This window comes from Acanthopagrus latus, chromosome 13 (genome assembly GCF_904848185.1).
Source record: "Acanthopagrus latus isolate v.2019 chromosome 13, fAcaLat1.1, whole genome shotgun sequence".
In the NCBI taxonomy this organism is placed as follows: Eukaryota; Metazoa; Chordata; class Actinopteri; order Spariformes; family Sparidae; genus Acanthopagrus; species Acanthopagrus latus.
The window spans coordinates 14617705-14645682 of NC_051051.1; the positions used below are offsets into that span (position 1 = coordinate 14617705).

General features: G+C 45.2%; 1 protein-coding gene and 1 long non-coding RNA gene across 6 annotated transcripts; one reads left to right on the forward strand and one right to left on the reverse strand.

The window, feature by feature from the left end:
* LOC119030684 lies at positions 1–16193 on the forward strand. Of its 3 annotated transcripts, none has more exons than XR_005078373.1 (4): positions 1–174; positions 1388–1582; positions 13701–14043; positions 16066–16193. It is a non-coding gene; the product is annotated as an uncharacterized LOC119030684 (long non-coding RNA). The 3 variants fall into 3 exon arrangements; XR_005078375.1 differs by having other exon boundaries at positions 1410–1582; XR_005078374.1 differs by having other exon boundaries at positions 1–170.
* wnt11 (wingless-type MMTV integration site family, member 11) lies at positions 15861–27960 on the reverse strand. 3 transcript variants are annotated; one of them, XM_037118449.1, is made up of 6 exons: positions 27583–27960; positions 25350–25536; positions 23123–23367; positions 20477–20754; positions 20051–20343; positions 15861–16916 (listed from the first exon to the last, which is right to left on the reverse strand). In XM_037118449.1, the coding sequence occupies exons 2-6, from the start codon at positions 25430–25432 to the stop codon at positions 16742–16744; spliced, it is 1074 nt and encodes a 357-aa protein (XP_036974344.1). In that variant the 5' UTR covers positions 25433–25536; positions 27583–27960; the 3' UTR covers positions 15861–16741. The 3 variants fall into 3 exon arrangements, with proteins under 3 accessions (XP_036974344.1, XP_036974345.1, XP_036974346.1); XM_037118450.1 differs by lacking the exon at positions 27583–27960 and adding an exon at positions 27260–27374; XM_037118451.1 differs by lacking the exon at positions 27583–27960 and adding an exon at positions 26249–26367.
* Between the last annotated feature and the right edge of the window lie 18 nt (positions 27961–27978).

A 27978-nucleotide genomic window follows, 5' to 3' on the forward strand; every position in this document is an offset into this window, starting at 1 on the left:
GCTCACTTAAGTAACTTTTAGACAGCTGAAATTCAGGAATACGTATGGGTTTGGGGTAATACAGTGTTACAGTGATACAGTGTTGTTGGATCTCTGACAGCTGTGTGAAATTGATGAATAACAGTATAATATGGGACCTTTAAGAAGAAAACACGGCAGATTAAGCTGATGTAGGTAAGCTACAGCTAACTGCTACATGGCTAGTATTAGCTTGGTTGCTTGCTAACATTATTGGTAGAGAAATACTTCCTGAGTGAATATGTTTGTGGACTTACTTGCTAATGTGATCCTTGATACTATCAAACTGTATGTATTAATCACAAACTGTGCTGATGTTAGCCAACAATAAATGATGTAACGGTACAAAACGAAGCCATATAACTAATGACTGCTTTTTACTAGATAAGAGTGAAACCAAGCAGGAGCGCCACCTAGCTATCTGTAGCCTAGGCTAAGCTACAGTTAGCAAGATAGCTGTAACTTCGCCATGCAGCATGGATCTGTTGTTGGCTGCTCCGTAAATGTAGTTGCTAAGGTCATTTTCAAACAACAGGCTGGATAGTATAGTGGAGCCTATGGTCCAACTACATTATTGACGCTATTCTTATGATTATTTTAGTACTTAAAATAAAACGTAACTGCATAAAATGTTATAGACTAAAGTGAAAGAACATATTATATTAGGAGTCTCTGCATGGCATGGCCACCAACAGAGCAGATGATTGTCATCACTAGTTACACCTGTGCTTTTCAATCTATGACAATTAGAAATATATGCAGTGAGAAGAAGTCTTTTAAAAGAGTACCACAATTAAAAAACTTCATAACAAGTCTAAAAAAGGCTCCCATTTCAAATACATCAATTCATTATTAAGTTAAATGGCTCCGATCACGCTTGTATTTGTTTGTATTATTGTTGAATTAGTATGACTGACTTAATAGCATGTAAGCAGGTTTAATTAGTAAATTACTTCTGTTAAGTGGTGGGGTTGCATAATGTTGGATAATCTACAGCAAAGCATTCTATTTATCATCATGGTTTGTATGTTAAATTCCACATAGACCACATAGTCAGTACTCCATTATATTTGATCCCGTGTCGTAATATGTTCAAGTCACTCTCTTTTAGGCATTTAGCAACCACCTGTTTTATGTCAGCTTACTAATGTTTCACAGTCAAGGCACTGGAACTCATGGTGTTATCATTTAGACATCTGGATGGAACTCATTAATTCTATTGCCCCGCTAATTTCGCTGCGTTCCATTTGATTTTAAGACACTTTAAAACACTGATCAAAAGCACCTGTCACTCTGCAACCTTTTTATCTCAATCAAAGGCAGAGGACAGAAAAGACATTTCAATTTTTATTTTTTATTTTTTTTAAAGAGATGTGTCCCAACGTTGGCAGGCAGCAGACGGGCAGGCAGAGTGCAGCCGAGGGGATTAGAGCCTCTGTCAGCTAGAGAAAGGGCGGAGGGGTGCACAGGAAATGATCATGGCCCCCATGGAGGCAAGTCAGAGGCCAGTGCTGCCAGTCCAGCTGCTGGAACCCAGTGCAGAGGCAGACAAGGAAAATGCAAGGTCAGTAGAGCATTTAGAAAGAGAGAGAGAGGGAGAGAGAGAGAGAGAGAGAGAGAGAGAGAAAGAGAGGGGCTGAGCACGAACAGGCCACAAGAGAAACACTCCTGAGAGGCCACGTTGAGAGGAAAGAAGTTCAGAAAACCCTGAAACACACACACACGACCTCGAGACTAACGTCGCGGTTTTAAACTTAAAGCTATCAGAATTTGGATTTGTGGAGTAACCTTTTCCCTCTCGGCTGCACGGGGGTTAGCCCGACGATGGGTGCCCATAAATCAAATGTGCTGCTCAGACAGATTGCTCAGGCATGTGGAGAAGGAGGAAGTACGCTAGTTTGATTCCCTGGCACGTCCCTCCGTGTAGAACCAAGGTGTTTTCTGACTCATTGAGCTTTTATTAGCAGCGGCCGCAGCTCTGAAGGAGGTAATTGATTCTGGCAGGAGAGCTATGGCTCGCCGTTAGACCAGCGTCTGAATGTAAACAAGCGGTGCCCGGCTAATGTGGAATTTCTTTATGACCTGATACATAGCATGCCACGAGAAGGATCGGCACCACCGCAGTGACAGAAAAAAAAAAAAAAAAATCAAGGGATGGTCTCCGGGGCCGTAGTCTTTTTTTGCCCATTTATCCTTCCACGTCAGACGTGAAGAGAGGCAGAACTGAAAAAACAGCCGCAAGCAAACCGACTATCATCTATCAAAACAAAAGCAGGAAGAAAACAAACAAAGATGCTGTTTGAGACTCCAAAGGAGCAGACGTGAAATGGATCCTGCCAGCCAGGGCGAGCCTTGATTGAAGAAGAGAGCTAGACGGAGCCTTTCATGTGGGGACCATCTCCTGTGCCCCCTCCCGGCTTCAAGGCCAAAACATCTCATTCCTCTGACTGGTGGCGACAAAGATAGATAATTCCTTCCCCCCTTCCTCTAACCAACAAGGCTTGAGACCGAAAGTGTCATCGAAAATAATTAGTTTCTCTTGTCCCGGCACTCCCACAAAATACCTCAGCAACTCTGGTCTTGTTTGGCAGAGGAAAGAGCGAATCTGAGAGCAATTGAAGCCCTGACATTTTCAAGAATTACAGCCCAGAGAAGATTTCTGACCTCCTTCTCGGAATCTATTTACCTTCAGCAGAAATCACTGACTTGAGGATAATGAAGGATGATTCCCTCAGAAGTGCAGATGTTTGATTCTAATTTTAAAAAATTTTAACAAATGCAACGTGACAGGGCTGAAGGGAGGAGGCGGCTCGCAAAGATTTTACGGAGACTTTTACTGACTCCGCGTTGGGATCGCGAGGGACGACGCAGCGGAGATCTGACAGAATGCATGAGTGGAGAGCAGGATTTTCTAGCCCCTCTCACTCGCTCCAAATGATCTCCAGTCCCTCCACTCGTCCTCTGTTAATCAGCCTCTATTAAAGCCGTTTAAGTGGCATCTGCGCCCTGACCTTCGCCCCAATAGGAACCAGCCAATTCGAAGTGTGTTCGCGTGTGTGGACATGACAGAGGGAACGCTGAGTGCTCATGCAAAAACACAAACTTTTAACACTTTCCATTCTTTAAAAACACCTCGTATGCTAACATGCACCCAAGATGCCGGGTCTGGCTAAGTCGTTCCGATAGACCAAAGGCAGATCGGTGAAATATTGCGAGGCCGACTGATTCAGATATTCAGTCCACGGTCCTCATCAAAGCCCGCTCAAGCGCCCCAGCCAAAATAGAGCCGGACACACAGCTGGACCTTGTTGAGGGGGCTCGGTTGATTTTATCTGCGCTAAACATGATCTAATTTAAAGCTAATATGGCCCTTGTGTGGTCGACGTGCAGCACGACTTCAGACAATCAAACTGATAAGGAGAAGTGACCTCAGTTGAAAAAGAAAAACATTCTCGGGGCCCCTTTAAAGGCCCCCGAGGGCAAGAATTCCCCATTCGATTTTTGATGATAGCCTGGCATTACCCGGCTCCTGCTGTCCAGATCTGTACGTATCTGTTTGATTCTTTTAGTCTCTGTTTGTGCTCTGTAACAAGGACAACCAAATTAGGTAAAAAAAAAAAAAAAAAGAAAAGAAAAAAAAGTCGCATGCAAATATAGACGGCCTCCCAGTGAGCACTCGGCTCAAAGTGGCAACTCCAAGCCAGAGAGAGATGATTGGTGGGACGCCCCTGGCCTTGTGTCCACCTGTCACAGCCAGTGATTGTTGAGCAGGAGTTATTGTTCCATGTTGGCATGAAAGCCCACAGGAAATCCCTCCAACAAAACGCCCGTCAGGCTGGAATGTTGGCACCGTGCGGGTACTCGGATCTTTCGGCCCGGGGCAGCATCGGGTCGGGCCTGGCTCGAGGGGCACGTGACGCGGGGAGGAATGCTGGAGGCTGGAGTCGGCGGGGGCAGATGGAGGGGGGAACCGCCAAGGTTAGTGAAGGATTTGGGTACGAGGGAGGTGTGGTGGAGGGGGCTGAGGGCCAGCAGCCGAGGCTGTAGTGCTAATCCCCAGTTGGCAGGCTGAGGAGAAGTGTGAGGGCCTCTGGGCTGAAGAGGCCGTCCGTCACTGTGAAGTGCTCTGTCAGAGGTACTAAGAGTGAGGGGTGTTCTGCCTTCACTCCATGTGGAAGTGCGCAGCGATTGAGAGGTTAGAATAAATCTCATTTCATTTCAGATTAGTGCAAAAGAAAGGAAAATTACGAAGGATCTACTCGACATCAAAACGAATTATCGGGATGGTTATATGTGATGTGAAAATCTCATATTGTTTCGAAAAGCTTTGAAGGAACAGTTCGCCAAAAAAATGAAAATTCAGTCACCGTCTACTCAGCCTCATGCTGATGGACAGTCAGCTGAAGCTCCACAGGAAAACAGCGTTGCTTCACTCTCCCAAACAGCTGAAGTAGATGAAGACTTGTTTCAAAATGTTGAAAAAACAAAAACAAAAAAAAAACACAATGACTCCATGCAGCTTGTCTGGGATGATCCAAGCTTCCAGAAGCCCTGAAATCCCACATTGATTTGAAAATATGTCATTTACACCTTCGTGCCCCCACTGCAGATGGGGTACATGCTAACGCTGTTAGCTTAGCAGCTACAGAGAGGGTTTAACTTCATAATAATTCAATAAATAAGTTTTCCCACGTCTACTTCAGATGCTGTCGTGCTCTGTTGCTGAAATGTTTTGTGGACCAGAAGAAAAACTTCAACCAGCTTTCCATAAGCATGAGTGAGAGTGAAGAAGGACTGCATTCATATTTTAAGGTGAACTCACCCTTTAAGTGCATGGTGTTGGAACAGTCTGTTTTTAATAGTTTGAATGTGTGCACTCCAGTTTTTCGGAAGCTGCCAGATCTCATACTTGTATGACAGGCGACTGGTGAACTTTCACTTTAAAGGGGAGAGTTATCAGTGTGTTTTTTTATCTGATATGACACGCTCCCAGCTCATGTCGTTTAAAAAAGCTTTAAACTTTTTATACTAACTTGTGAACTAATTGCACTTCTGGATAAGGTGCTCTCTTCCTTCTCTGTGGCACCCTCCATGAGAAGTAAGCGTCAACTGGGTGCGCCTTGTCAATCGCGAAATGTAATTCAACCATATTCTTATGACATTTCAGTGTACTTAGCAGATAGTGTTAAATAAAAAAAGACAGTTATATTGCTCCATAGTTGCAGGGATAATTTATATTTTCTTTTCCAATGTTTTTTCTCACGACATTAAGCTGTCGTCAAACATGTTTTGTGTCTGCCATTGGCATCTCTGATCGCTGCTCCTGCGCATATGCAGCTGTGTATTGCGGTGCGCTGTGTGAAACGATGGCGGTGATGCAATTTCTTTAGGGAACAGATCCGTGTAGGAATGCACTACATCCTCCCGGGCAATAGTCTGGTTCCACTGCGGAGGAGTGACTCAGAGGGAGAGAGAGAGAGAGAGAGAGAATGGAGGGAAGGGGAATGGAAAACCAGAGGAAACGATCTGTCATACATCTTGATCCCAATTTGCCAAACTGTAATAATAAACACAGCGCACACAAAACAAAATCTGCACTGTCGTTTGTGACACACACACACGCCCCTACTGAGAGACTGAGGCGGCGATGATCCGACATCTCCGGACCAGCAGATGGTTATTGTGCCGTCTTTGTTTGTTCCTGAGACTTTGGCGCCGACGGAGAGAAAAGGCTTCCTTAATCATTTACCCGCCGAGGGATAAACATTAAATTTGACTCCAGTGCTGCGCGCTGCTGATTGGCCGGCCATGGAAACTCAATTCTACTCGATGTTATTGTCATTCTACTGTGAACAGTGCGGGGGTCACGCCGGTCTCCGGGCAACAGCGGCGAGGCACACGAAAAGAAAGAACAATTAGAGGCACTGCAATGGAGTGTTTTACACCGACAGATCACATCTTACGCGCGCGCATGTTTAACAGCGACACGATCAACCCACATGTTGACATGTTTTGAGCACAGTGCGGCGTGTTTTGCACCAAGACAATGCCGGCGTCTAGTCTGAAAATAAGCCTCTTCTGTTGCTCAACAGGAAAGTTCGGCCCACTCACACACACCCATGAATGCACACACACACACACACACACACACACACAATAAGCTTCATAATACGAATATGAACCCGACAGACAAGGCCGCCCCAGTCAGTCTGCAGCTGCGCCCCTCCGCAAAGTCACACAAGGCCCCCGAAAGGACAAATGTTTGTTTCCCCGTTGCAGAATTAATGAGGGCATCAGTTCCTGCCACCTCCGCTCTCCTGCGCCGACAGTCTTGCGCCCGGCTCCCGCTCTGCCTGGGCTTGAAAGCGAAAAGTAAATATTAGGACTTGACTATTTAGAAAGACTTGGAAATGAGCAGCCCGCAGCAGGGCCACGAGAGGGGCAGCCGGAGAAATGAGGAGCGAGCGGCTCCACTGGCAGAACATCTGAAATGTGCTCCCCAGCAGGATGTGACAGAGATGTGTGCTAATTGCTTTAACCCTTCGCACCTACTTGCTCCTTGTAATGGCCCTCCAGCTATTCCTCCCCAAATAAAGATCCATCTCCCCCCCCACCCCCACCCCCACCCCGCCATTGCTGCATTTCGATTTGTTTTAATGAGGGTGGCAACTCCGAGAGCAGAACAATGATGAGGTTTGGTCAGCAGCCAGCTCACATGTTTAGTCTTAAAATAACCTGCATTGCGTGTTTTTTTTGTTTTTTTGTTTTTTTTTCTATTACCACCGCCAAGGAGGTTATGTTTTCCGTGTCCATTTGTTGGTTGGATTATCCAGATTTCCATGAAATCTGGATGGGGAATGAATCTTGGCCCACAATGGACCCCATCAACTTTTGGTGCTGATCCAGGATTTTTTTTTTTTTACATTCTTTCTTTAACATTGCGAAACAGGACATTTTCCGTAATTTCTCAGAGGATAATGATGAAAAAAAAAAGCAGACATATTTAGGGGCTGGTATCTATGAGTGACTATGAAAAGGTATTTTTTTGGAAGCGTTTTGCTGTAGTGTGTGAAGGATGGCGTGCATGGAAACTTACTGCCTGAAACTAAACAGGCACGGAACAATACCATCTCATCGTGTTACAGAGGCCGTGTTTGCTAGCTGCTTGTCTGCGGCTAAACAGCATTCACGTGTCCGTGCCAACTCCAACGTGTGACTCAAAATCCTGCGTGCACCTCTGATCCACTTCACCTCCCCGGCTCATAAACCAAGACAACGTGTACGATAAACAATGAACTGAAATTCGTGTAGTTTTCCACCGTTTCCTCCGCCTTGTTGCAATTTAGCAGCATCTTGGACTTTCCTTTCATGTAAAGGCTCGTTGCCCCGTTTCGTGCATCTACTGTCGTGCGTTGATCTGGACTTTGGTTCCGCTTTTCATTATGGCATTTGGCAGCGCGTTCCGACTCACACAGACGACATGTGTGTGTCTAATGTGGCCAGGAAGCAGTCGTCCGGGACCAACGACTAATGTGGTTTGTGTGACTGGATTCCCAGCGCATCTCGAAAGTGTTCACACCTGTATGTTAAGCGGTGCGGTCGTCATTGGCGCGCCATAGACAGATTTTCTTGACAGATCTGAACGGGGCCCACCCAAACAGTTGTATATGCGCACGTTTTTAAGAAGAGGGTTTCAGGGGGTATTTACCAAAACGAGATTAAATTACCTTTCTTTCTTTCTTTTTTTAGCAAAAAGAGACAACAACTATAATTGCATTGTGCAACCCAGTGCTGTCAGGAATTTGGATGAAGCAGGTTAGAAGGGAGAAGCAGGGAGAGGAGGAGTCAAGACCAAGTGCAATAACACCGACTGTTCCCCTCTTGGCTACATCAGCGTGTGGATTTCACAGCCAAGCCGAGGCCTGAGTCATTCCAGCTCTAATGGAGGCTAGTAAATCAGGCTGGCGTCAGGCTGCAGGTATAACACAGTCAACCTGTGGCCTGTGGCTGAGGTGTGCGGTTCAGACAGCTCAGTGGACGGGTGTCCGCGCCGTCATCACACCTCAGAGCTTCACCTGAAGCTCCAATAGCCAAAGGAGAAGTCGAACGTCACTCAGTTTCTGTGAAGTTGCTATTCCTAGAGTTATGAGAAAAAAAAAAGAAAGAAAATAGAAATAGATTTGATTTTCTTCACATGATTTTTCAACTAAGTTTATGTTTGCAAAGTTTGCAATTGATGACTCTGGTTTGGCATCATTTCTGACGTCATTATCAACATTTCATAATATTCTTGGTGGTGTTTTTGGCCCACAAGACTAAACCTCACAAGACTAATTTACTGTGTATTACAGCTTTAGAAAATCACATAATTGCAAGTACAAATACATTTTATGTGATGTTGTAAAAAGGACCAAATAATCATATCTAAGTAAAAGTAATAAATAATAATAATTGAATAACTGTAGTGAGTAAAAAGTACAATCCTTCGCTAAATAACGTAGTGGAGTAAAGTGAAAATACCTCAAAATCGGACTCCAGTATAGTACTTAAGTAAAGGTTAGTTGTATTCCATCACTTATTTGAAGTAAACTATGCAAGTAGAAAATAAAAATGCACAACAAATATTAGTTACATTTATCAGCTTCCTAGATTTTTTTATATCAAGATGAACGTGTCAGATATAAAAATAAATTGTTTACAAAAACTACGAGAGGAAGAGCCAAGTTTGAATAAACTGTACTTATAATTTAAAGGCATTATGCTCCCCATAACACTAGTGCAGTTGTAACGTTAGACATTTCTGCAGCAATCTATCGTTAGCACAGTCACCAAAGTGGTTAGCTAGCACCTTCTAATATGCTAATATTCACGGGAGAAAAATGACAGACCGCCATCGTCTCTTTGGTCTTGGAACTCACTGACTATTTATTCTGCACATCTAATTTGACATCACTGAGTAGCCTATTTCACATGGCTTTTCTACTCATAATAGCAAATATACTTAACAGCCATTTTTGTTGTTTTGGGGATGAGGGGAAAAACCACTACTTAATAAGAATTTTGGAGACTAAACTAACCGACTAAACCAACTGTTCTGGAAGGACACAACACAATTTCATACTGTTTTACTTTGATTATATATGCAAAACCCTTTCAATTAGTCATCTTTCTAACTTCAGACAGAAGTTTTCAACATTGTAAATGTTACTTTTCTTAATTTGAGTTTGTTTTCCAAAACTACATATTGCACTTTGAATTTAACCCACAGTAATATCACGTTCTCTTTTTTTAACCATCTCTGATTTTAAACAGTTTATCCCTGTTTTTCTTCCTTTCGAGGAATTTCATTCTAGGGTGGGAAACAACGGATTCTTCTTCTACAACATCATTTTTTTACAACCAAAAAAAAAAAAAAAAAATACAGAGAGAGGCTGCACAACTTCAGCACAAAAGATCAGCCAACATCTGTCTGTGTTGATATTGCCTTTCAAAACTGGTGGAGACTGAAATATTTCAGCACCTGTTTCACTTTCAGTAGCAGGTTATTGATGATTGATGGTGGCACATAGTTTCCAGTTGGGTATTCTTAAGTTGAAGAAAAAAAAAAGAATATTACTCTTTTCCCACAGGGTGTGTCACCAATCAGACAATTCACAAATCAAATCCGTGCTGCAATAAGCTCTAATCACACATAATGGCTTTGCTGGCTGCCCGTTCCACTGCCAAATAAATGGTATTACCTCACTCAGGCTTACAAATGTGGAAGCAATTAAAGAGAAGGGGAAGGGGGGGGGGGGTGACCCTGATGTTTCAAATGGAGGAGAGATTGAAACAAAGATGTGCGTGTATGAAGCTGGTTCCCGCCACACATCTATCGCTTTCCCGCCCTGTAAAAAATGATTCCTTTAAAAGAAAGCACGAGTTGAAAGATTTGCGAGGGCGGAGGCTGATTTACTGGGGGATGCGCTCGAGTTGCAGCGAAGGGAAGAAATGTCTGAATTTTATGCCTCGTTCATTCATTTGGACAACTTGAGAGAACGGCGGCATTTATCCAGATCAGCGGGGAGTTGAGCCGTGCACTGAGCCCATGTGGTCTATCTGCTTCAAGCCAAGGGCTGTGTGTGTGTGTGTGTGTGTGGAGTGGAGGAGCAACTCCAGCCCTGAACCCGTCCTCGTGTTTGTGGTTCGAACCTGGGTTGTCTGTAGCCTCCTGTATTAAGTGACGCGAAACTGAAGCCTCAAGGGAGAACGAGAGAGTGGAATATTTGTTAGGCATAAACAGCACCCGCATCTGTTCTCAATACATCAATAGATTATGATAAACAAAGTCCTTTTCCAACAGTATCCGCTTGTGCATTTATTTTATCGAAACTGGACCCCGAAAAACAAAGGGCACGCTGTGCTTAAAAATAAAGAGCGGCGAATCAATACGAGGCGGTCTGAAACGGTTCCAGATTTTAAACTTGAAAAAAAAAAAAGTCTGTTTCTCAGTTCATAAAAATAATGAAACTACTATAAATGAATTAATAGTAAACATGTGTGACACACACACACAAAAGATTCTATAAATCTCGCAGACACATAAAGCAAACATAAAATGTCACTGACCTCATTGTTTCCTTTGCATCAATTGACAGATGGAAAAGTAACACTACTCATACTAATAATACCAAGTCTTGCATAACCTCTTTGTTCTCATATTTTCTTTAATATCCCGCCCTTTTCATATCTGCCATTAACCGCCTTGCTTTGATATGTTTGCATGACATCAGTCATCTTGGCGGCACATGACAGCTGACTGTAAGATTAAAATATTACAGAGGAAGAAAACACTTCACGCAGGGTGATGAAATGCAAAAGCCAATTGGCCCGACGCCTCGACTGATCTGTGGCCGGCGTGGGGGGGCCGGGCCGCTCCGTTTATCAGATCATCATTGCTGATAGTAGCGTCGCTGGCGGGGCGAATGTTTTTCCTCTCACTCTGGCCTTAAACAGCGGCAGGTTTCATGTCAGAAAACAATCAGCGCGCCATGTTCCCCCCACACACACGGCTGACTTCCCAGGACGCACACTCGCTGTAGGGGAAAAAAAAAAAAAAAAACCCTCTCAAACTGAAGTCGTCTTTACATTTGTGACCCTGAGCTCTCTCCTTGAATTATGCGTTGAGGTTTACATAGTTTAACTCAGCCAGACACTGGGTAAACACGGCGGCTTTTCACTGATCTTCATGTGAATAAAGCCGCGCTGCTACCCTCTTTAACCCCTCTCACTAATGTTAGTTAGCGAGCTGTTTTTCTCTCTGGGTTTGTTGACTCCTCGACTGAGGGCGCAGCCTGCTATGTCAGCCCCCCCCCCCCCGGCCAGATTTACTGTGATTACACGGACCAGTGTTTACTTTTCCCAGCGTACTTAGCTCGCTGTTTCTTTTATTCTTATTAATTCAGTCTCGCTCTTTCTCCCTCCACGGCTCTTTTCATCTCTCCTCTTTCTCCGATAGCCCACACTGAGGGTCTGCCATCCAGACGGTCGGTGATTCACTGCGTGTTGAGATTACGGAAGTATAAATGCAGATGTTTGAAGTCAAGTTTAGTCCGAAGATGAGCATATTTTACCCCTATGTGTGTCAATGGAGGGCGTGCAACTCAAAACTGAAACTAAGTTATTTTGATTTAGATTTGCAGAGTTTTCAAACACCTCAGAAATAATACGTTAGAGATGTTTTTAAATGTAGATAGGTACATGGATTTCAGCAACGTGACTATATATGGCAAAGCTTTTCAGCCGTTCACCGACCTTCGTTATGCACAAACCATCCTGAGACTCACAACAGAAAGAAATTAACTATGACCTGCATCTCTAAAAATGATGCTGTTTAAACTGTAATATTGCAGTCCTGTTGACATAGGATTCATGTTTGTTATTCTTTTGTATCTCTGCTTTCAGATGGCCTAGTCTTGCTCAAATAAAATAAACAAGCTTACAGTAGATAGAGGCGATTCGCCAGTTGTTTGCACTTATACAGGATTTGTTTTTAATATCGTGTTCCTCCTTATGCTGAAGAGTGGTAGAGTGATTTAAAACGGAGGTATGGCTCGGTTCGCCTTTTTTGCTTGTTTTGCTCCACTCTTTGTAAAGAACTTACACGTCACATATGCGTCCAAATGTTAAAAAAAAAAAAAAAGCAATAAGAGAAACAAAACAAAAGACACATGTACCACACGCAGAGACCAAAACGTAAAAAGAAAAATGTTTTTTTTAAAAAAAACAAAGCTGTAAATAACACGAGACACATACAAGATGTTATGCATAAAATTGAAGAATGGCACAGAGTAAAAGCACTGCAAGTTCATAAAAAGTGTCTCCACAGTGAAATATTAAAGGCACAATGTGTAGCTTCTGCCACTATGGGGTGTCTCGATCTAAAAAGAGCAGGAAACATAATCTGATGACATCATGGAGTCGCACGGGATCATGGGAGTTGTTGTCTTCAATTTTAAGCAACCGCCACTGATGATGAAGCTGCCTCTCCAGAGTGAAGGGCTCTGCAGGCACGTTAGCAATACTACCTAACTACTTGGTCAGGTTCAGGTACCAAAACGACTTGTCTAGGTTCATGAAAAGGGTGGGGTTAAAATAACTACGTTTAGGTAAGTGATGTTACTCACATTACGACGAAAGTGATGCACATCGATTATAACATGACATATGTTACCTAATTTGTACCCTGTATGTTGATTTGCTCACGTAACGTAAATTTACCTGGTCAAAAGCATGATACAGACCCTGGACTATAATATGACACATCTCACCAGCCCCCAAAAGACCCTTCTGGCTCTTTGTATTACTGCACTAGAGGCACTTCAAGAAGTGACACTAGAGGGGTAACCACAGAATCAAACTTAGAAGCGTCGACCACTGACCAGGCCGCTGTATTTGACCCGGTTGTCATTGACACGGTTATGCATTAAACTCAGGTTGCGTTTGTAATTTATGCTGACTTTCCTTGTCATTCTCTGTCTGACGTTTTCACGATGAAATGCACGGTTACCTGGAGGGAACTTAACGGTTTTCTCGTTCTCGTGGGTTCGAGCATTGTTTGAAACGCTCGGGATCGGGCAAGCACACAGCTCAACAAATAACGCGACAAATGTCAAGTCATTTTTGTACATTTGACTGCGTAAATGTTAGATAATTTATCTTCAAATCTTCGTTGTATTGACTGAGGGCCGACCTCAGTCAGATGAGTTTCCGACTTGACACCATAAACTCCTGCTTCTGCTCCTCAGCTGTCCATTGGTTTGTCTTTACCTCGAAAGGTGCATGCCTTGAATGGTCTGCTGTCTCCTGGCAACATGCCTGAGGACACACACACACACACACACATACACTCACACCAAAACAAAACCAAATGGCCTTTAACAGCACATAATGCGGGGTTCCTATTTAAAGGCTGGAGGGTCGGGGTGGGGGTGGGGTCCACAAAAGTCCATTTACAGTACGGGTCAGTACATCTGAAAGCCTTTACCACTCCAGCCAGATTCTTTGTCTCTCTCATTCACAGCTAGTTATCTGGACCGCAGGCAGCACAAAGGCAATTGGTATTATATTGTCCGGGCTGACATTAACCCCTGATATTTTCACTGCTCTCCATTAAAAGTCCTCTTCTCCTTCTCTATTACCAGGCAATTCCCACAGAGCGAGGGGGTCACACCAACCGTGAAGAGAGACTCAGATACTTCAGGACAAAGACGGCGAGGAAGAAAAGAAACAGAAACCGCGGCGGCGATTAGTTCCGTTTTTTTTTTTTTTTGTCGTCTTTGCTTTTGTTTTGTTTTCCTTTCCAACACAAAGGTCTTTAACGGCCCGGATGAGGGCCGCTCTTAAGCCGTTTGTACCTGATCCCCGCCGAAACGGCAGCCCATTCAAGTCCCGTTTTCCACACAGTCACTCTTGCCGTGCCGCCACAGCATCGCGTCGACAGATAGAGGAATGGAAGAATGTGGAGCAAATTAACGTTAACAACAGGTTCGTATTATTAGCGCGCTCAGACCTTGCCGTGAAATGTTGTTTTATTGTGTGGACGACGGCCAAGACAGAGATTTCAGGAGGGTGAGACAGAGGTCAACTGAATAGTTGCACGTCTTAATGATAACAGCGGTCGCTCAGAGGGTCAGCATTTCCAGACTGACTTCAGGCTCTATCTAATCTTCGGAGGCCTGATGAAATTACTCCGCGCTTTTTGGAGTTAGACAATGAATTTATCAACCGGATTTCAACATTTACTTAAGCACAATTTCGTGAATTTAGCGAATTCCTGGACAGACTTACATTGACAGAAGATGAAAAAGGTAGATAAGTCGTTTTCGCGAGACGGATCACGGGTTCCAGCGTGTTCTTCACAGGGTCAAGAGTTCAGCTGGTGTCCTTTCGAAAGCACTGACTTTTAAGACACACTTTTCCAAAAACAAACATCAGGCTTTTTTTTTTTTTTCGTGGTATATTCATCAAACGTGTTGAGAGTAACATCTGAGCGTCCTGCATACAACCTATTCATGCGCTAACATTTGACTGTGGCTGAGCTACCTGTCCATAGGGACGGTGTGGAAGCCCTCAGTCTGCAAGATGAGGCTTCACATTTCAGTTAGCAGTGAACCCAGTGACAGACAGCAGTGGATGGACTCACACGCACGCGCGCACACACACACACACACACATGCACACACACCATTCACAGCTCATTCTCTCCAACTACCAGGCTGAGGAATGCCAGTGGCTGAGGAGTCCTTGAGGCTGTCGACGGACGGGCCTGTGTGCAGACAGAGCCGACCCCCGCTCACCTGCACTCGACAGATCCTCCCTGCCCCCAAAACCAAAAGCCACAGCGCACCGTGTCAGTCCTGCGTCTGCTTTAAGACCTCTTACAGCTCCACTGTGCAGTCACCCCCTTCAGTCTTGCTGTTGAACTTAATCAGCTCTCCTCAACTTATATCTGTATCCAAAGATGAATTGCAGTGGACCGTGAAACAGGCGTCATTAAATTGGCCTCTAAAACATAAACGGCCGGTGGTAACACTCCGCTCAGCCTTGTTTTTCCACAGTGCGTGGGGCTGTTTTGGCACTCGGTGTGTGCGTCCACAGGCAAAGGTCAGGAAGTGTTACAGCTCCGGCGAGCGTGCAGCCTGCGCAGGCTGGTGCCGCGATGGATCATGTGAGCTCGCAGCATGGGTCCTACATCCTCCACAGCTATTTCTGTCGGTGTAAAATCATGAGAACCACTTTAACCGACACTAGGCTGGCCAGAGGGTAACATCTCGGCTCGACACCGAGCCAAGTATGTTCCCTCCGACAGGCCAACGGTCTGGCTACATGTTCGAAATAAATTAAATTTCTTCTTTTTGTTGTGTGGTGTTTGTACAGCGTGGGGCCTGGCTCGCACACAAATGAGTGTTTGAGTGTTAAAGCCGTGATAGGAGTGACAAAAATCCCTTTGTGATGGCCTTTGTGAGGGGGTGGAATGCCTAAACAAACACTTTCCCAGGGTTTGGGTGATTCAGAGAGTGATCCCAACAGACTGTCAGGTTGAACCCTGCAACTCATTACTGAGTGTGCTGAGCTGATTTACAATCACACATTGCTATAAGTTGTGGTTAAGTGTTTGTTTTTGTTTGTTTTTTTATAACACTTTGGATTTGCAGTGAATTACAGTAAATGTTGCTTTGCTTAAAAATAATTAGGACGGGAGGTTACGGGCTTGTCCATGCCAACACGCTGTAAGAGCTATACGGCGCGTTATTAAAGGTGCAGGTCACAGAAAAAGAGAAAAATGTCCATGTGAAGATCATTTAATTATTTTATAAATACTTCTTTCTTTATTTCAGTATACAAAATAACAGTATGTACATCCACACAAAAGTGGTTTACAAAATCCATGAGTTCAGCTCATACGCTCATGAAAAATAGAATATATTTTGAACTGCATGTCAGACATAAAGGAGATAATGCACTGTTTTACAAAGTCCTCAATGCTCCTCTTCTCTCAATCCACAGGGATGCGGGCCATGCGAAGATCCATGCAGGACACATGAGCGAGAGTCCAAAAACGTCAACCACAAAAACAAAAAAAAAAAGTTCCATGATTGAAAAGTACTTGAAATTCCCTTTGTGTTCCCTTTTTTCCTCCATTGTCCATCGCTGCAGAGGAAAAAAGCTGAATGGTACCGAAAAAAAAAAGTACAGCATGGATCCATCAGAACCCTTTGGATTTCCGTGGAATGAAGCCAAAACATGAGTCTCAGTCTAGTGAGGGGGAAAAAAAAAAAACAATCCCTCTCCTCCAGCATTAAATCCAATATTATTTCTTTTTTTTTTTTTACTAGAGATATAATAAAATAGACTTTCAACATCCCTGTGAGAGGAATTTATAATCGATAACAAGAAAAAAAGGAAATACCCAGGAGGACGGCGGTCTTCACGTAAACCGGCGCTGTCGCCACACTCTCCGCGTTCCAGGTTTGTGAAGCGGGAAAAAAAAAAAAAAAGCTCAGAAGCCCAACTGTCAGCTCGGAGACTCGATACAAAAAAGTGATACTGACACAAGAATAGACCGTTTCTCCTTGAGATACACATGCTAAAGCTTAAGACAAAAGTAAGCCTTCTTGGTATGGTAGTGCTTTGGTTAATCTGTAGCCTCGGGGGGGACCGGCTGGTTGCGGCCGGCGTCGACTCATTTGCAGACGTATTTCTCCACGATCCGCTCGCACTTCTTGCAGGTTACGTAGCAGCACCAGTGGTACTTGCAGTGGCAGCGCTCCACCAGCTTCTCCATGTAAGGGTTGTAGCCACGGCCGCAGCACATCAGGTCACAGTTGTCGCTGCCCAGGGAGGTTTTATTGCACTGCCTGAAAAGTAGACCAAAAAAAAAAAAAAAGAAGAAATTAAGCGAGCTATTTTGTTTGGTGTTGCTTTGTGTCAGCTTCAGCAACGCAGACCGCCGGAAAAATTTTTTGGACCGAGCGACGCAGTTTGGTTTCCGGTCCAAGAGGCGTTTTAAATTTACGGCTTCATTCTAAAACATTTTCAGCCTGGGAAGAGCCCGTAATAGTCCTTTAAAAGCGCCTGACCGGCCGCTGCGCCTTGGCCTTTTGTGCGATCGTCCTCCTTCCAAACATTTTTTTTTCTCTCTTTCATTTTCTTTTTGTTTCCTCGTCTTTGGCCCGGCGGACGCTCGGCCTCTCATTTCAGGAGCTCGAGGCGTCCTGAATGAGCGGAGAATAGCCCTGCCATAAATCACAAGCTTGCCCTCCCTCTCTTTAGCTTGCCCTTTCCACATAATTGCATTGTTTTATGATGGCAGAGTGTTAATGACCAGCATGGCGTGGGGAGACGCTGAGCTGATGGCTGCCGCGGGAGTGAAGGAGGAGAGGGAGGAGGAGGAGGAGGAGGGACGAGAGTCATTGAGAGTATAAGACAGGTTTATTAGATCGGTGGGAGCTGGGAAACAGACAGAAACAACCCCCCACACAATTACGTTTTGTCAGGACCAAGATCTCATTATATCATTGCTGTGCTAGAGGTGGAGCGGGAGGACAGCTCAGTACATTCTCTAGTTCCCATCTAGTAATGTGATTAAAGACTAAAGCACGAGCTTCATTAGTGTGCCTTGACACTTTATTTTTGCGTCCGTGATTACGCTTAATTCGTTGGGGACAGCTGCCAAAAATTCACTTTTCCCTGTCCCAGATTATCTCGTTGGCCACAAAGCCTGCCCTCAGCTCTTGCGATTCGGGCTAACAACGTAGGCAGGAACGAGGTCAGTCTGAGTGTGAAACTTTAGAAAGCACAACACCGGCGAGAGAGAGAACTCAGAGGCTAAAGACGGCTAAACTGAAAACCACGTGATCGGGGTTTGAGAATTCCTCCGCACGTTCGGAAATAATCGATACCCACGCACGCGCTCTCATATGCAAGCGTCGGCGTCGATGATCCATGTCATGATGGCAGCAAAGCGGCCGCCTCATGATTTGGTCAAATGCACTGATGTCGCAGACGTGTTCGCGGCGGCTGCTTGCAGCGCTATCAGCCTGCAGACGTGGGGACACGCCGGGCACAGTGAGTGTCTTTGACATGGAGCATGTCTCCTGGCTATCTTGCAGAGTGGCCTTACGGCTAAGGAACACATGATATGACAGTCATATGATGGATGATATTTATAACACGTAACGAGATCATGCGCCGTTTAGTAGAACTTTTCTCTGCTTGCTATCCTGCTTCAACGAACTGAAACGCGGTCAGTCAGTGGGGTTGTGTTGGGGATATTACATGAGATCAAGTTTTTATATGTGTGAACAGAGACACTTCAACTGGCCATTGACAAACTTTTTTCTTTCAACTTATCACTCTGAAGTAAATACTGATTACACGGTGTAAAGCTGCAGAAAAATGACCCCATCTGTGTATAGACTGGTTCCCTAAAAGCCTCACTTTCACTGTGCTATCCATTTTTGCTCTGGACAGCTCACTGTAGCCATGTTGTGAACGCAGCACCGACAGTAATACCACAGGGTAACACTAAGTCAATGAAGAGCTTTCTCTTCTGATATAAATGTCTTCCCCAAGACATCAAAGTACTCCTTTAACTAACCACACTAGTCAAATCTGCCTCCAGTGCCACACCATTCCAAACTGAAGCCTGAGATATGATCTGTTTTTCTCTGCAAACATGTTGGAAATACGGAAAATTGGGAAATTCGATAAGCTTGCGGGATATTCTCTGATATTAGCTGATTGATGTTCACAGTGGAATTCTTTTGTTTGTCTTGTTTTTAACATTCAAAAGGATGTTAAACCTTTTTTCTAAAAACTTTTTTTTTTTTTGCATTTTTAAAAAGAAAATCAACTAAATCAACTGTCCTGACACTGTCCACAGCAAATTAAGTGTTTCCACTTATAACAGGAAAAACTCTTCAGGGGAAGATTCCTTGAGGACAACAATGAAGACTGTTGCATCGACTCAAGTCTCCTGTGTCCCGCCCAAATATATATATATATATATATATATATATATATATTGTTTGAGAAAGGGAAACAGGTCAACTTTGTCCTGATAAAGCAGTATTTTTTTAGACACTAACCGTGCTAATAGAAAAGAAAGACAGTCCCAAATGACACCGGCAAAGTGGCGGCAGCGACAAATAAAGAAATCATGGATGCTACAGCGACGGGTTTGATGGGCCCTCCCTGTTCCTTTTACCTTCTATCTCCTCTGCACTGATTTGCATCACTGAACAGCCAATCAGAGTAATTTCCCCCATAAGCCAGAAAGCTGCTGACCAGGGCCGACTAGTGCCGACAGACACAATGCAATGACTGGACCAACAGACACTCGCCGATGGGCCTAACAATGGCTGACAGCCGACTGTCGGCCTGGTGTTTGAGGGCCCTCACGTACGCAATATAATCATTAATGGGTTCATAAGCCGGATCTAAGCCTGAGTTAGACCCCCTTGGACTAATGGGCTCCTAGCTTCCCTGTGAACCAGCAGCACTTCACACTGTCCCAACTCAAACACTGGAGCTGAACAGTGTAAATAAAACTTTATCTCTGGGGGGGGGATGTACCCGTAACTATTTCCCCATTTGTGTGGCCCTTTCCCAATCGATATCAGCTCGAGTGCACTCAGTCCTAAGAATAACTGCATTAGTCATTGTATCAGATAGCAGGACAACGACTCCAGTCACCGCAGCCCTTCCAGTGACACATGCTCAGACAGGCCACAGACGGAGCGCTCTCAGGGGGCCTGCTGGTTATCAGCCGGCCAGCAAACTCAGCGGTGCCACCGAGGCAGGAAGGCACTTCACTAGAGTCAACATCCTGAATGAGCAGCCATTCAGAATTGGTTGTTTCCTACGTGTCAGCTGCTTAGCTGTCACTGACATGAGTCATGCTTATAAGCCAAACCACCGAGAGCTTTCATTACCACCAAGCATCCTCCCCTCCTCCACTGTCATGCACACTCACAGTCGAAAGTCTCACCTGTCCTGCGTGCCAACGGAGCCCTGTTTGTCGATCCTGGAGCAGAAGTCCGGGGAGCTCTGCAGGTAGACCAGCTCGTTCTCCCTCACCGGCCTGATGTCGATGTCCTTGGGCACCAGCTGCTTGCGCGTCCCCACGAGCCGGTGGACCACTTTGGTGGCAGACAGGTACTTGGTCTTCAGGTCCATGGCGATCTCTCGCAGGTCTTGCAGGCCTTTCCAGCAGGTCCTTATGGAGCAGGAGCCGGACACGCCGTGACACTTACACTTCATCACCAGCGCGTCTCTCAATGCCTGGACACGGGGGACAGAGGACACGCAGGTCAGATGGCGCTCACTCTGTGTGGGACCCTGGTACATTTACAACAGCAACCGCAGTGTGAAGTTTAAAAAAAAGTAACGAGTAAAAACACTCCGTTTTGCTTACTTGTCTGCCGACTTCAGCGTTGTGTAGGTGCATCAGCTTGTTAGCGTGAGAGCCCGCGCGCTTCATCTTCATGGGAGCGTCAGAGAACTTGGAGCCCATGATCAAGCCGTAGTGCAGGTTGTCAGCGCAGCCGCCCCAGCGATAGCCGGGCTCCAGGATCTGCGCGGGAATCGGACCGCACGAGCACAGCCGCAAATCTCCGGAGGTGCACGCCCGAGCTATGGTGTGGCTGATGGTCGCTGCCGACAGGGCGTAGACGAACGCGGCCTCTCTTGTTCCTGGTTTTTTAAAAAAAAAAAAAAAAGATAACAAACCCCGATGGTGTGGGTAAAAAAGGAAGACGTCAGAGTCGTTCAATGATCATTTCCTCTCGAGTGAAGTGCTGACACTGACAAGCACACGTTTCTGCCGTTTCTGGCACCAGGGGTCTCTCGCTTAAAACACTACAAAAAATGTAAATAGTGTGGGATCGTGGGAGCTGTTGTCCTTATTGTTGAACAACCACCACTGCTGATGATGAAATCATCATGAAATGTAAATCAGGAAGAAAAGTGTTTTAAAGTTTTATTCACTTCCTGTGAAGTCCCGTTCACCAACTTCCTTCCTCACTCTCTGACGTACCATCAGAAGTTACAGCGACAGACGGTCAATTGAAATGCAGTTACCTTGAATTAAATTACTGATTTTGCTGGGTTTGAACACTGTCTTGAACATTAAGGATAACGTAAGTACACAAAATAGGTCTATTCATTGTTAGATATTTGATGCAGAAATGTTACACATTATATCTTTAGGTATATATTCTATACAGTCATTATGTGTCGTCAACTGAGAGATCTTTGGTCTTTAAAATGTCAGAATTTAGTGAAGGTTCCTCTCAAAGTTTCCCAAAGCCTGAGCTGACATCATCAGAACAATTTCTCACTCTGTCTGACCAGCAGTCTGAAACACACATTCTAGACTAGACAAAGACGGAACAATTATCTGATTATGAAACTTGAAATAAACAATATTTACTGGATATAGGGCGCTGCCAGTGCAGTGTGTGAATATTTTCTCTGATTGTGTTTAAAGGAACAATTCCTCCTCAAAAAAAAGAAAATTCAGTCAATCTCTACACACCCCCGTGACGAGGGAAAGTCAGGTGAAGTTTCATAGTCCACAAACATTTCTCGAGCTTGACTGCGAAGCAGCGTTGGAAAACCGCACTCCTCCTGACGTGGGTGCACAAGCTCGACCGCGCGTCAAGGGTGTAAATAATGTCGTGTTGAATCAGTTTGGGATCTCGGGGCTTTTTGGAGACTCGGATGACGCTGGGCGAGCCGTATGGAGCCATTTCACGCAATTTTTAAGTTGTTTTTTTTTTTTTTTTTAAGATTTAAAACAACTTTCAACCTACTTCAGTTGTTTAGCAGAATGCTGTAACACTGTTCTTGCTGGGAAGCCCCGGTAAATGTTATGTGGCGTACGAAACTTCACCTGACTTTCCATCACCACGGGGTTGAGTAGATAATGACGGAAATTACATTTTTGGACGAACTGCTCTTTTAAGGTTTACATGAGTTTGTTTTTGATGGACGCTGGTAGATTTCATACTTTTGAGACAGGCAACTGAGCCGTCACCATCTCTTAAGTGTAAGTGTGGAGGTTGTAGTGGTCAGCATGAATCCGCGGTGATTAGAATGGATTCCAAGCCTGAACGTCAAATCAGATACCAGCCATCAAAACGTGTACGGACAGTTCGACACTCCTCTGTGATCCCTTCCTCTGCTTCCCTCTCAGCCTTCTTCTGTTTAGTGGGAAACAATGAACCAGTCAAACGCAGCCCTGTCATGCTGCAAGGCAGAGTGAGCTCTGATGTGATCGGCGCTGATGTGCGTCCCCCCCCGGAAAGCACACATGCCGGAGGGGCCGAGGAGCAATTTGAAGTAAGGGAAGAAATCATGTATGACCGTGCGCTGCCTAGATCAAAGCCATCCCTTGACAGAGATGAGCCATTTCCTGTTCGGTGCGGACTGCTCGTTCGGTAAATGGCAGCCATGTCCTTTTCTGCGCCCACTCCCCCCCCCAACACCCACCCACAACCCTCCAACTGTCTCTGGCTCGCTTCAAGGTCCCTCTGGCAATGCAAACAGCAGAGTCAGACTGCAGCGCAACACAGTCAGATGAAGCTGTGGACTCTGGAAATAGCAAGTCAATTATTTCATCCTAAAGAAAGTACAGATGTGTGTGTGTGTGTGTGTGTGTTCTCCAGTAACAGCATGAGCCGTGTGTAACCTCCACAAGAATGACTGATGGAATCATTTTGCTGGCAGCACGAGAAGGGGAAAGATGAGGCAGCGCGTCATCTTAAAACTAGGCCTCACTTATGAAACGGATGTGACCGCGTGTTAAAGTTTTTCGGGGCGGCTGTCGCGTTAATACACGCGGCGCGGATAAACCCGTTGTGGCGTCGGAGCACAGCCACTCTCAGAGGCCTGGGGGGATCGTTTCGCCAGTTATTGTAAACTAAGCTGCACTAAACATGCAGCTCTCAGTGACCTCGGTTTTAGATATTCAGTGAATGTCAGGCATGACTATGAATATGTCAGAAAAAAAAAAAAAAACCTTGTCCACACTGTCATTCCACACTGTGTATAATCATACCTCGGTCGAGGTCTGGTCGATACTTCGGGGACTCAGCGGGGATTTCGATTGAGGAGCAGTTCCAACGCATGTCAGCGAAGGTCTTCTGGCACGTTTTCTTGACTTCGCGGGCCGCTTGGATGATGGTCTGCATGAGCTCCAGGTTGCTGCGACACAACTGAGCTTGCGAGGACACCATCCCGGGCAGCAGCTTACAGTGTTGGGTCTGGTTGATGTGTAAAGACGCAGGGGTGTGTGACAGCGTTCTGCAGGGACGAGAGGTTGCGATAAACACAGACAAGAGGTATTTGTCAGGATGCATTCAACCATACATTTTCTTCATCTTCAATTGCGGCGGCGATGACAACAATGGGGCGATTGCCCAATCACGGGTCTCTGTTTTATGTGTTGTGAAATTATCACGTTTATGGGAATAACAAGGCATGCTGGGAGTTTACGCTGCAGTGGTGTGTTAGCAATTTGAGGTCCACATTGGCTTTGAACAAACAATTGAAAATCCAAACAGATAATGCTTCAATCAGGGAAGTATTTTGGCACGGCGCGCCGAAAAAGAACAACTTATCACACGAAATTCCCAAAGAAGACTCAGCTGCGGATCCATAAAATATAAGTGACACGATCTTGGCACATGGATTTCCTTTTGTTAAGCAGAGAGGAGGCATCGACATCAGCCAAAAAATATAAAAACTCCAATAAATTCTGATCCACAGTCAAATATAAAAAAAAAAAAAAGCCATATAGATCTCTTGCCATTTTCCACCACAGGAAGCGTCGTCCTCTGTGGCCTCCGTTTGACATCAATCGCCTGTTTACAGACTATAAAAGGATGCATACATTTGAATCAAGCAATTTAAATTTGTTGAGGATTAACTTAATAGAGGCACCACAGGCGAAGCAGGTCAGCTCTGATCTCGACTCTTCGCGCCTCGCACTCCGCCGCGAGTTCGTGAGAACCAGGCAGCCCCCGTGGCCTGTTTTACATTAGGAGGCCGAGGGGCCGCCGCTCTGTGCCCAATGATAAGCTGTGTGACTCCACTGGGCTCGTGGTAACCCGGCACTCACAGGTGTTTACAGCCGCATCTGTTCTGCATTGCACCGCTGTGCATTATCAAGACCGGAGGACTTCTCGCTTTAGATTTAGCACATGCCATCCCAGCTCTCATGGGCACATCTGCTTAAGTCTTCCCCGCTGTGAGCATTTACAACCACTTGTGCTGATAAGAGGCGTGGACGGTCTTGCTTAAGTCAACGCAGAAAGCCGCGTGTTCAGCGATAAGCACGTTCAGACACAATGATCAGGGACACAGACTCCGGAAAGAAGGGTTCACTTGCATAAACGGATATATCTGTGTTTTTTACTGAACAACATCAATCAAACTGGTGTTGGATCATTCACTTTGGGAACAGCTTGTATCTGTTTTTTTTTTGTTTTTTTTGTTTTTTTTTTTAACAAATGAACTCTTCAAATATACAACAGCACATGCAAGTTGTGGTAAAAAAATTTTTTAAAAAAACCCTCAAAGGGTTTAAACAAAAAACAGCCCAACAGTTTCGGTTGAAACATAAATAAATTCAAAAAATAGCAAGTCGGGAATTTTTTTACGGACTTTCCAACATTATTGAGAAAATTATTGTTTACTTTTACTTAAAAACAGTCTGGTGCTCAGCCTGAGCAATCAGCGTCGGTGTCAACATTTATGGCATCGGTTTCCTTCCACGGCACACTATTTTTTTTTACCCCGATTGAGGCCTGACTACGCACGCAGTAAGCAGTGACATCAGCGGCACTGTCGGCGCTGCCACGGCGCCTCGTCGTATCTGCCTTATTTTCTATGCCTATCTCCTAATTGCACGTCAGGGGCGCGCTTGATCTGAGGGCTCCGAACACAAACACACACATGGACCCCCCCCCCCCACCACCACCTTTTTTTGACTGAAGCTAATCGAAGTTAATCAAACAAAGAAGTTTCCGTTCACAGCCTGAAGACCTGCCAGCTAATCTACTGTCCCCTTCATCAGACACACATGTACACAACGCTCAGCCACTCGAGGAATGCTGGGGCCCTTCTCGAGGCTGTCACGGGCCCTCCGCTCCCATAAAACACTGCAACGGGCGGCGAAAAGAGCCGCGCGACGCCGTGACGTCGCCTGGTTTTCGACAGCGTTTGAATGTGAGGTGAGGCAGTGCAGTGACGGTGGGCTCCCCCCCCCCCCCGAGAATACTTACAGCCATTTGATGCCGGAGCAGACCTGAGACAGCAGCAGAGCCGTGAGCACACCAAGAGGCAGGGCGTGAGAGCTGCTCCTCATGGTTGGACAGTTCTCACAGGACACGAATACAGAGAGCAGTCGGGGTATCTGGGGCTCTGGCTCAACAGTCAACTCTCATAGCACGAGGCCTCCTCCTCCAAACCCTGCAATAAATCACACAAATACGATCAGTGACATTTACAGAGTCTTGTGTTAGCAGACGAGCACTGTGGAAGCCTTGTGTGCGAGCTCTAGACATCAGCTCAATCTCTAAAACAGAGCAAATCCAGCGACAGAAACGTTGGATTTCTTCTCAGAGATTCTGCATGCGGTGAATAAAGGCTGGCTTCGACGGTAGAAAAATTTGGGAATGATCAGAACTGTGCTCTGTGTACAGACTTTACACACTGTTAAGAAACATCCATGGCATTACAGTCACAAAATAAACACAGGAAACAAGACACAGAACTGCAGCGAGACATTTAAGACACAAGCGCCCAGAGTTTTTTTTCTCCTGAACATGAACATAAAGGTGGGCCACGGGTCATAAAAGCAGACACCTATTACATTTTACTGTTCCGATGCAAAAGCGTGCCGGGATCCGTAAACTCCCTGCTCAGATTGTGAAAACTTTAGTTTAAAGAGCATTTTTAAAAAGGCACAAAACGGCGAAGGAATTTTAATGAATATATTTTTTCTTTTTTCCCCCCCAACCAGATACATCAAGCAGACCGGGATTTAACCGTGGACCCCCCCCCCCCGGCTTTAAAGACAAAGAATTACCCTACATTTCCATACAGGGACCAGTGCTGTGTTTGTGGTGCAGACTGTGTCTCGACAGGCAAAACATGCTGACTTTATTGTAGTGAATTTTACCTTCAAGACATTCACTCACACAGTCACGTCGCTCACTGATATGCTGCTGTAATTACTATCTCAGATTTTTAACTGGATGGACTTCTTGGGATTTATTTAACGTGAACTTTTACTAAACTCTGACACGGGAGCACTCAGAGGAAGACGACCTCTCCCCCCCCCCCACCCACCCTTGCATGTTTGAGCCGACTACAGCTACTCAGCTGGGTGTCAGCTCTGTTCCACTTTGTAAAAATGCGAGGAATTTTTAATTTTAAAAGAACAAAAAAAAGTGTCAGCAGCGCAGATCAGCCCGCTGATCTTTAATCAGCGCATCAGAAGCGTTGTCTGATGGCCCTGAGCTGCTGATAACAGCTGTCTTTGAAGGGGGCTCACAGCAACACAGCAGGTAACTGATAATGGGCCTCAATACAGAGGCAGTTCCTGCTCGGCGCTGATTGGCGGAGACGGAACGGTGTATTAATTATTTAAATGCGCTGGAATGAAACTATTTCGCGGCGATCAACTGCTTTTTAAAGCACACGGATGGGCTGACATTTTGTATATATAGGCCTTTTTTTTAAAATTTTTTTTAAAGAACTATTCTTTAAACACCATCGATAAAAAAATAAGTTAATCCTTCAGCGTTCTCACTCTTTGTCTTTTTTTTTTTTTTTTTTAGAAGCCTAAAGCGGATTTGCTGTTTAAATTTACATTCGGCCAAAGTGAGCTAAGTGGCAGCTCCTGTTTCCAACCAGAAGATAAAGGCTGATAGCCACACACACACACACACACACACACACACACACACACACACACCGATGTGTGCCTTTCCTCAAGCCAAGATAAGCCGGGCAGGCGCACCGAGCCAACTATTAATCATATTTCCTAACTATCAGGGCGGATCTAATTAGAGGAGATTAACTAACAAGGTCGGACAAGGTTATTTATATAGCACAATAATGCTGTTTTCCATCCAGCGCGCAGACTGAAGTCTTTGAGGGGATTCTAAATCACTCCGTAGATACAAACCTTGAGAAAACCGTTCCTGTACTCGTATATTAAATGAAAAAATAAATAAATACGCAACAGCGATCAATCTAACAGAGAGTCTCTTCCTTATTTCTAACCAGTCTTTGTTCCCAACTTTCTTCCGAGACTTTTTTTTTCTCTCTCTCTCTCTCAGCTGATGGCTCCTCTAACAGCCGACGAGCTCACACAGCAAGACAACACAAAGCAGTTCAAGATCAGTGATCCCCAAACTTTAACCCCCGTCTCCCTGCGCGCACAGGCTCCCTCTAACAGCAGCGGCACACACGGGGTGGAGGGGGGGGGGGGACAGAAGCCGGACTCACCTTTACGCACAGCTCCCAGCCTTCAGCAGCAACACCAAAAAAAAAAAACAACTAAAAAACAAAACAAAAAAAAAAAAACACGACGCGACGGAGGAGGAAAAATAATAATAATAATAAAAAAATCAAATCTCAGCAGGGTCGGGAGTATCCTTTTCGAGAATCTTGTCTCTGCGTCGGAGTCAGCCAGACGCGTGAGTAAAATCCAGCATGGGGTGGTGGAGTAGCTCCGGACAGGTACGCATGGTGTGCACGAGAGAGAGGGAGAGAGAGAGAGACAGAGAGCGGTGTGAGAGTGTGTGTGAGCGCGCGCGTGTGTGTGTGAGTGTGTGTGTGTGTGTGTGTGTGTGAGGACAGAGACAGACAGGGAGAGAGTGAGGGAGTGAGGCTGAGTGGGGG